This window comes from Gymnoscopelus microlampas (genome assembly GCF_963454915.1).
Source record: "Gymnoscopelus microlampas genome assembly, chromosome: 12".
NCBI lineage: Eukaryota > Metazoa > Chordata > Actinopteri > Myctophiformes > Myctophidae > Gymnoscopelus > Gymnoscopelus microlampas.
The window spans coordinates 16,333,048-16,343,504 of record NC_139949.1 but is presented as its reverse complement, the minus strand read 5'-3'; the positions used below and the strand labels follow the sequence as shown (position 1 = coordinate 16,343,504).

The following is a 10,457-nucleotide window of genomic DNA, read 5'->3' as shown; positions in this document are numbered from 1 at the left end:
CGTTTCCATTACATATCGCTACACTTGGTCCATCTATAAATGTGTGTAATCCGTGTTCAAGTCGAGGTGCGAGTTTGTCCATAATGTGTTCAAATGTCCATGTATTTACCAGAGAATCACCATGTTTACGCATTTGTATCCATAATAATACATTTTTCCCTTAAAAAAACCTGCACCACGTTTCACACCGATTTTTCTTCTTTTGCTAAATAGTTACTGTATTGATTTTAAATCATTGAATCGCATCAAATCGCCATGAATGAACCAATATCGTCCATCTATCGTATCGTCAACTATGCATCGTGATTCGTATCGTATCGCTGTTAAAATGTATCGTTACACCCCTACTTAAAGCCAATCTGAAATTATTGATTCACAGTATATGGTCCAATGTTCAATGCCAAAAACACAATTAACCGTTAATTGCAATTATTTGTGTGTCAATTAATCATCTTAAATGTGTAATCGTGACAGCCCTACTCACAGAGAGACTTAACCACGTTCAACCTGGTGTCCCTATTTTGGGCAAGTCGTTATAGGTGAAAACTTTCCAAAAAGTTCATTCATTTATAAGCTCTGCAATGCCCTGGGGAACTTGCTACTGAAACAAATGAATGAAATGCTTTCATGTTAAAACAGTCTCTCTTCTGCATCTTCCTACAGTATGTATTCTTCTCAGTGGTGGAAAGTAACTAAGTAATACTGAAGTACTATACTTATTTTGAGGTATTTTTTACTTTACTGGAGTATTTCCAATTTTAGGTACTTTTATTCCACTACATCTCAGAGGCAAATATTGTACTTTTACTCCACTACAATTATTTGACAACTTTAGTTTCTACTTTATACATTTCGGCCATTTGAAAATAGACGATCTACCAGCGGCGGACTGGCCATATATTGGCGTACCGCATTTATATTTTCGCTCCCGTTTTAGGATTATTACGGTCATTTCCGGGTCGTGCGGCCCAATTATTAGTTACGTCAATGTTTGGGCTGGGATGCTTTCCAGCAGGGGCCTCAGTGTGGCTGCAGAGTTCATGTGCAGGGCTGGGCTGAAACAGTGACACGCTCACAATGCGTTGCTAAGCGACGCATTGTGAGCTTGTAGATCTGCCATTTTCAAAAGATTGTTATGCATTTGAGATGGCACATTCTGCATAATGAGTACTTTCTACTTTTGGTACTTTAAGTACATTTTGATACCAATACTTTTGTACCTTTACTCAAGTACATTTTGAATTCCGGACTTTCACTTGTAACAAAGCATTTCTACATTGCAGTGTTGATACTTTTACTCAAGTAAAACATTTGAGCACTTTTCCCACCACTGATTCCTCTATTGCTTTGCTTTTTTCGTCATTATCGATAGTGAAGCGGTTAGTGATGAGGACAATCATGGCGATAACGACGCAGATAATGACGATAATTAATCTTTGCGGCAGCAGCAATAATACATACGCTCCCTAAAATCAATACGCTATAAAGCAGCAGAAATGGCATGACAAGACCACTTAATCTCTAAAACAGACTCTTTTGTCCCTTGTTTTGCAGTCAAGCCGACGGTGATCCACACGGATATGTTTGTCAACAGCATTGGTCCGGTGAATGCTATCAACATGGTGAGTAACACTGAATTACCAATAAGTATTGTTGTAGAGCAACATTGCAGCTTAGGGGCTTATTATAATTCGCTTCTATAGATGTTACATAAAGAAATTAGATTCAAATCGGGATCTGAGGGTTATTTATTAAGTATTGTATGGCGGTGGTTCTCAAATTGGGGTCCGGGGACCCCCAAGGGTCCTTGGAGGGTTTCCAGGGGGTCCCCAGCAAAATGTGCTAATATAGAATCACAATAATTTTAACCACTTTAACCTTTTATATTGTGGCTATTCAAAAATAGCAGATCTACAAAATATTTTCAGATGGGGGTCCGTGGCCAAATACATATCATTTTGGGGGTCCTTGACATGAAAAAGTTTGAGAACCACTGTTGTATAGTAAGGTATAACCTAGTAATTTAAGTCTTTGAATTGGGTTTCTGTTAATTATCACAAAAGGGACAGCTATTCTTTGAAATCTGATGGCAGAAAAAAAAATAGCTTTTAAATGAGTAGTTCACCCTGAAATGACTTATTTTCTATCAATTTCACACCCCAATGTTTTTATTTTTGAATTCATGGTATTATTATTTTTTTGTCGCATTCCTAAGCCAATCATTTGATGACCGGTGGAGTCTCCATGAATTCAAGGCTTCATGGGGTGTGTAATTGATAGAAAATAAGTACTTTTTGGGGTCTTTAATGTCTACAGTATGTTATAATGTTGGAGTAATATGTTGGGGCAACCTGATAGCCAAGTGGTTAGGGCGCATACACACCCCATGGATGCAATGCCCTGATAAGCGACTCCCCGGTTCCATTCCTACTGGCTGAGTCATTGCCTTCTCTCTCTCCACATTTCCTGTCTCTATCTCTACTATCACTGTCAATTAAAGGCTTAAAAATGCCCAAAACGATAGAATAACTTGTTTTTAAATAATAATAGCAATTATATTAAAGTCTGTGTACCAATTCATACAATATATATTTATACACATGAATAAAAGTTATCTTAGTATTCTGATGTTGTCATGTTGAAATAATACAATATTAATGTATTCACTTGTTATACAGTATAGAGATTCTATTCAACCTAATCTAGTATTAGAGTACTATTAGGTTGATAGTTGAACGTGGTGCTTAAGTGCAATGCAATGAAACTGATGTTTGTAAAAATATGATCGGTGAGGTTTCTCGATTACACTTTATTTTAATGGCTATAGTCACTTCATATAATAAACACAGATGACTAATATGAATGCATCTGTACCTGCTATAAGTCCAGTGCCTAAGCTTTCTGCAGAATTGACAATTTATCATAAATCACATTCGATTTCTTACTTAAGTAAAGGTATCGATACCATGGCCTGGACGGTTGGCGTAACCGTCTGGGCACCTAGTCTGGTAAAAGCGAGTATTTTATACTCCGGGCATGTTTATGTAGATGTAGTGGAGTAGAAGTATACAGTATCATAAAATGGAAAATACTCGAGTAAAGTAAAACTACCTCCAAATTGTACTGTAATGCAGTAATTGAGTAAAAGTACTACCGCCAAGCGGTGAGGAACAGGCTCCATTGTCCTGTTCCTCACCGGGGGTGCCGTTCACATGCAAAGCCTCATGAACGCACCGTGCTACACGCAAAACCCTTATCCTATTTCTAGACTTTGAAGACGAGAATACAGGTTAGCGTACCGGAGTTAAGCTGCATCCATGCTAAAAATAGGCTAAGGAGGATAAGGGGTGGTGGTTGAGGAGCGAGATTAGAAGAGAGAAAAGGAGAGAGAGAGAGAGTGAGAGGGAAATACACAGAGCGAGCACTGCAGTCAACGTGCGTCACAGAAGGGTCGCATCGTATTCTATTACCGTCTCACAGCTCTGGCTGTCTGATATTTCCAATCACATTGCAATTCAGCGTAATAGAGGATATGCGCGTGACATCATCGTACCCGGAAGTTATGCAGGAACACCTACAGTGGCAAAAAACTATTTCCTGGCCTTGACAGCCCATACATCCAAACAGAAAAGTCCTTCCTATATGATTGTATTAAACGATGTTAACACTTAACCTGCCAGAGTTATTTCAGATTTTTTGCAGTTGTCTGCCATTTTCATTGAAATTAAAAAAGTACTCAGGAGCCGAGATACAGAATTTTTAAGTTTTAAGTTAACAAGGAAGTGGATAGGAGTCTAGATCTTCGAAAAATCATATCTCCTTGGTCTTTGGGTCAAATTAACTTTTTTTTTTTTCTTTTCTAAAAACGCATATATGCGTTATTGGCAGGCAAGTGATGGATTCTATAGAACGCATATATGCGTTATTGGCAGAAAATTAGTTAAACTCACCAACATGGAAGCTGTACGTGTACAGAAAGCTTGAATGATCCTCTTTTTACTGCAAAGTTTTTGTTTAAAAAAAATCCACCGTAGACATGTTATGAGATACTTTCTGTCAATAAATTCCGTGCAGGTGATTATTTTGTCAGAGTTTGGAAGCGCTCGTTTTCAACAACGCAACTTCCTGCTGCTTCCTGCATTATGTGGCATTTAGAAACAGGTGGTACGCAGGACCGTTGAGGGATTTCCAACGAGCGCTTCCAGACTCCAATGCTCCATGCTGCTCAATGTTTTTGCCACTCTGTCTAGATGAGGGGGGGCGTGTCCCGGTGGAAAAGTGATACTTTAAGTACATTTTGATACCAATACTTTACTCAAGTAAACTTTGAATTCCGAACTTTTACTTGTAACAGAGTATTTCTGTATTGGTACTTTAACTTAAGTCAAATATTTGAGTGCTTTTTCCACCACTGCAATAAATGTGCAAAATCTAATTTGACGCGGTATACATTCTATTCAACCTAATCTAGTCAAAGAGTGTGTCGAGCTGTAGTTCACGTATCTCGAGAGGCGCTATAGGCAAGTGAGTGGCCATGGGGAGCGGCCGATGGCTGTGCGCGTCAATGATCATTTATCACGTAAAGAAAAACAAGCGCTCTCTTCCGTTCTCCAGTCAATGGCTGTCTGGGGGAGTTCGGAGAGGAGCATTGTTGTGATTCTGCATGCTTCTGCTGTAATCCCATTCAACCCACATACATATACAGGAAGTGTGTGGGTTTGTACTGTACAGTACTGTATGTGTTCACACACATTTATACATGGTCATGAATTGTGTGCACCGTGTTTTACTGTCTTTGTAGGTGTCAAAGGTCCTAGTTTTGGACTTTGTTTTGTCTCCATGAGGAAAAGTATGGTTGGTAGCCTATGGTTAAAAGAAAAAGGTTAGGGTTACAGTTATGAATTGGTTCAGGTTGGGGTAAGGATTAGGCAATTGGGGGTTATGTTTAGGGTTAAGTTTATGGTTAGTTTTAGGGATCAGGATGTTGAGTTTAGGGTTAGGTTATGGTTAGATTAGCTGAGCAGGTCAAAATGACATTTTTAAAGAAAAATGTAACAGGAGACATTGTATGTAACAATGTTCTGCCTTATATGCACTTTGTAACTGGCTGTTTTCCCATTATCTGACTGCCCTGGCAGTGTTTATGTCCTTCTGTTTATGTAGACATAAATACATATTTCAGTGTGTGTGTGTGTGTGTGTGTGTGTGTGTGTGTGTGTGTGTGTGTGTGTGTGTGTGTGTGTGTGTGTGTGCGTGTGCGTGCGGCGTGCGCTCGCACATGCGCACGTGCACGCACGTGTGTGTGTGTGTGTGTGTATGAATGTCATGTACATGTGTGAGCGAGTCCCGCTTACGATCCGCAACGCCTGTGCGTTAGCGTCAAAACGCCCGTTTGCTCACATGAAAGGGTTGATTGATTGCTCTGCCTTCAGATGTAATCAGCGGTGCTGCCCCGGCGCCGCTCACGCTAAATCACATGACAAATGCGGTGAGGACAGCAGATTGTTTGGAAGAGGAAGGGATTATATTGGATATTGGAATAGAACGACGGTGCCTGACGGAGGGGGCGGGGTGGGTTAGGGTGCATCAAAGCATGAACACCACTGTGAATTATTATTTTTTAACCCATGAAGACCTGAAGCCGATTCTACAAATGTCTTCTAAATCCCAACAGTATTCTGAAAAAAACTTATGTTTCTATATGAGTGGTGCTCAAACTTTTTCATGTCAAGGACCCCCAAAATTATATGTATTTGGCCGCCGAACCTCATCTCAAAATAGTTTGTTCCAGGGACCCCCCCAGAAGCAAAGATTTGAGTTAAAAATGTTCGCTTTAAAACAATATATATTCAAAGATTTGCACACATTTTCAAGATTAAAAAAAAATAGCAGATCTACAAGCTCATAGCGCGGCACTCGGTGCCGCGCTATGAGCTTGTATATCTGCTATTTTTGTATAGTCAAAGTGCAAAATAATGCTTTTTAGCTCAAATCAAAAAGTGACACAGATGCATTCCAGGTCTTACGGGGTTAAGATTATCCTTTTTCATTTTCCACTTTATTCCACAGTGACAGTGAGTGGAGACGGGACAGGCGGGAGAGAAAAAAGGCCTTGCATTTCAACTGTCAAATTTCAACCTTCAAATCTCGCTTAAAGAGTTTTTTTGGTGCAGATTTTGGGCTTTATCGTTGGACTATACTGCACTGTAAGCTTTGCCAGGAAGTTAATGGCTCTGTGTGCCCTCTTGCATACAAATCGCCTGACTTTCTCCTTACCCTGTTCTTCATTGTGAGCCACCAGGCCGAACCGTTAAAACCAGGGAATAAACAAGAAAGACTGACCTCCCCCCTCTCTCTCTCTCTCTCCCTCCCCTCCGTTACCTCTGCCTCTGTTGACAAGACTTTTGATCCTTCTTATGTGCTTTGCAACACAGTTCTTGGGAGGGGCTGAACAGCATTGCAAAGGGTGGGTTGAGAGGTTAGATAATACTGTAGTCAAACAAAGGGAGCTAGCAAATTGCCCACCTGAACAATGATTTAATTTTCAGGTTGAGGGCACGGGATTGTCTCGCTCAACGCTCTTTAGCGAGGACAAAGGGATTTCACAGCTGAGGGAAGCTGTGGACTGAGGAAAAGGCGCCCCCCGAATTATTATTTCAGAGTCAAGTTTCCTTTGTCGTCTGTTAAGTCATCATTCCCATAGCTGAGTGATTGTTTAACACTCTCAAGAGTGCTTTTAGAGTTTCGGTTTCAGTGTTGTCATTTCGGCGCGCGCGCGCGCGCGTGCGTGCGTGTGCGGATCAGCATCATTCTTGTGCACACTGCCAGAAGACGAAGGACTTCAATTACTGAATATTTACCCAATCGGTCAATGACAATAATGTCATTTTTGTAAATTCTTAATCGCAGAGCAATCGTCACCCCCAGGGTATGTTTGAGATATGCATCCCGAGAGGCTATGGACTGGAACTATAACCAATTGGGTGCAAGCTGTCCATCCAGCTTATGCAACCCATCTACTATGCTCCTGTCCCTCCGGCTCGTGGGATATGCCGGTACTTAGTCAAAGTGTGCGATGGCGGCCATTTTGAATTCCAGGATTTTCCCTTCATGCAATTCTTTAAAACTTTTTTCCTCTCATTCAGGACACAAAATCAGTTGAGTTTGTTTTCGTTGCAATTAGCGTGAGGTTGACCCCCATTTTTGCATAAAACGCCTTTAGACAATACAATTGTAACATCATGTTTGCCCTAGTGATGCCACCATGCCACACTACTGTTCGAGGTGTTCACTGTCCAAATATTTGTCTTTGCCTGTTACAGCCTGTCTAATACTCTGCACTGTAATGATGTTACAGGAGTCCTTCATCATATCCCTGGCCCCCATTGCTCCATGCCTTTTCATAATACATACACATCCCCAAAAACACGGTCATCACTTGCCCCCAGACAGACAGAAAGATGGTAGTGTGACATGCCTCCTATCAGAGATCTGTGCTCTTCTGAGTACACTATAGTTTCTCCTGAGGCTCTGACAGCCAAGCAGGCTCTGTGGGCCACATTCCACACATTATGCACAGTAAAATACTCAGTGTTTATTTAATGCTGACAGTGTACACATGGAACCAAATAGACCCTTATAGGTCAGGGTTAAATTAGCCTGCCCCAGCCCGTCTGATATCTGGCATAGAGGGGCGGATTCAATATCTCCGGCGAAAACATCCGTGGGCTCCCATTGGTTCACCGATACGTGCGCCCGCCCCGCGCCCCTCCTCCTCCCCCAATAGGCTCTATTCACAGCAGCCATATTATGAAGACATTCACAGGTGTTACCAATGATACTAATGAAGGCTCTGTTCCATTTAGGCCTTGGCTACACGTACATGGATCTTTTTGTAAACGGACATTTTTGTGTGCGTTTGGGCCTTTCAGCCACACGCAAACGGTGTTTTTGGCCGCTAAAACGGATATTTTTGTAAACGGATAAATAAGTGAAGGTTTTCCAAAACATGCGTTTCAGTGGATCTGTGTGGACATGTAATCCGGAGATTTTGAGAAACGATGACGTCATCGCGCATTCGCACATGGTCATTATAATAATAAATATAATATAATAATACATAAACACCGGACCGCTCATGGTCATTATAATAATAAATGAAGAGAGAGAGAGAGAGCAACACTTAACAGTCTATGAAACAAGGCACACTCATTTATGGCAAAATAATGTCATAATTAATAATAAGACAGTGGTGGGAAAAGTAGCTCATTCACTGTGTGACGAAAACCGTCTTTCTCTGCGCCAAGTAGAACACACGGCGCGCACACAGATTGAATGTGGGGTCTGTCGTCCTAAAACACAATCGCCCCGGGTCAAAATCCAGCGACCATGGAGCGGCCGCGGGTGGCCCGCTCAAAAGGTGCGTGGGGCGGGGAGTTTTGGGACAACCGCCCATGGAATGAATCGATGAAGTAAAACTCAGCCCTGAAACATGATGGTGCCGAGAGTCCCTGCTTTATAGTGGTGTTCGATGTTTTTACATTGCCAACTCTCACATGTACATAAGCGTTCAGATTTCAAATATAAAGTGCTTACCCCCGAGCCACGGACGTTACAAGGCGATCCGGACCACGATAAGTACCCGTATCTCCCGTATTGTTCAATAAAATGCATTTTAATCCGATCGCCGGCCATTTTCTCCAAATGTTGTCCGATGCTTTCAACCATGCGACACCAATGGTTGGGAGGTGTATTGCACTCTGATACAGTACCCAAAAAAAATAAAAGAAAAAGAAAATGGCCGGCGATGGGATTAAAATGCTTTTTATTGAACAATACGGGAGATACGGGTACTTATCACGGTCCGGATTGCCTTGTACCATCCGTGGCTCAGGGGTAAGCACTTTATATTTGAAATCTGAACGTTTATGTACATGTGAGTTGGCAATGTAAAAAAAAACGAACAGCACTATAAACCAGAGACTCGACAGCGTCATGTGAACCATGGCTACTGTTTGCGCTGCAGCTGCGCCCTAATAATGTTGTTTTCGTTTATGTTCACGTATGCTATTAAAATAATGCAGCTATTGCAGTATTGGGCCTTAACATGTGATTACAAATGTATTTGTATTTGGCCCCTCATATATATAATTATAAAATAAATGTAAATATAAAATCTGATATAAAATTGAAACTTGCAGCTGATCGATGCGTTTCTGCGTCTACGTGTCAGGGATTTTTGTTTATCTTTGTCATGTGGCCAGGGATATTAAAAACGGAGGACTAAAATATCCGTTTAGTAAAAGATCCATGTACGTGTAGCCAAGGCCTTAGTCTAGCACAGTGGTTTCCACGACCCCCATAACTCTGAGAGTGTACAAATGGAACCAAATGGACCCGTAAGGGTCCATTTGGTTCCATTTGTACACTCTCAGAGTTACACAGCTGTAAGGGCCCATTTGGAAGCCCATGAGGGTCCTTGGACCCCAACTGTAGGCCCACTGGTGTTTCCAGTGGGCCAACATGCACAATACCAGCACCCTGACTCTGTTTGACCAGAATGGAACAGAGCCTTCATTAGTATCATTGGTAACACCTGTGAATGTCTTCATAATATGGCTGCTGTGAATAGAGCCTATGTGCAGCATTGAGAGCCCTGACGTCACGACATTTTGGAGCGACGCCCACTGCACTCTGTTTGGTTGGGGAAATGAAAGGTTGACTCCCACTTCCTATGCCAGGAATGTGAACAGCTTGGTCCAGGCTCTTATTCGTGAGCAAAACGCGAAGGAAAATAAAAGCCTGGAGATATAGGTTAAATGAACACTCGTGATTTTACAGTGATGGTCCTATAGTGGGAGGTGAAATGTTGATTCTATGTCTTCACAGGACCAAAGGATCAAGAGTGTTAGGCCAATTTAGTATTTTGCTCTGTTCTTGCCGCAATTTAACAATAACATGTCATAAACTATCAAGGATACCACATGGAAATAGTAAAAACTAATATGATATGGTTAAAAGGTTACTGATAGAATTTGAGACAACGCTATGTTAAAATGTATGTTTTCTTTTGCAGTTTTAAACAACTAATTGCTACTTCTACAATGTCTGTTTTCTCCACCATCAGGAGTACACCATCGACATCTTTTTCGCCCAGACCTGGTACGACAGAAGGTTGAGGTTCAACAGTACGATGAAGGTGCTACGCCTAAACAGCAACATGGTGGGCAAGATCTGGATTCCCGACACCTTCTTCCGGAACTCCAAAAAGGCAGACGCCCACTGGATCACCACACCTAACCGCATGCTCCGTATTTGGAACGACGGCCGAATACTCTACACGCTGAGGTGAAACATTAAGAATGCTTTTTGTATATGCCCCACGGCATACAGACTAATGCATGTCCTACGGGGGCTGATTCTCTGTGGAGCAATGCAAGGCAACAATCAATCTTAAT

General features: G+C 41.6%; 1 protein-coding gene across 5 annotated transcripts in view; it reads left to right on the top strand.

Moving 5' to 3' along the window:
• Window positions 1-1,565: 1,565 nt before the first annotated feature.
• gabrg2 (gamma-aminobutyric acid type A receptor subunit gamma2) overlaps window positions 1,566-10,457 on the top strand; it is a gene marked incomplete at both ends in the record, with an annotated part of 69,739 nt that continues 60,847 nt past the window's right edge. For 3 of the 5 annotated variants that reach the window (XM_084073206.1, XM_084073204.1, XM_084073205.1), the window contains 2 exons: window positions 1,566-1,622; window positions 10,127-10,347. In XM_084073206.1, the coding sequence (XP_083929332.1) occupies window positions 1,581-1,622; window positions 10,127-10,347 (263 nt within the window). The remainder of the gene's footprint in view (window positions 1,623-10,126; window positions 10,348-10,457) is intronic. The other 2 variants (XM_084073203.1, XM_084073202.1) reach the window with 1 other exon arrangement.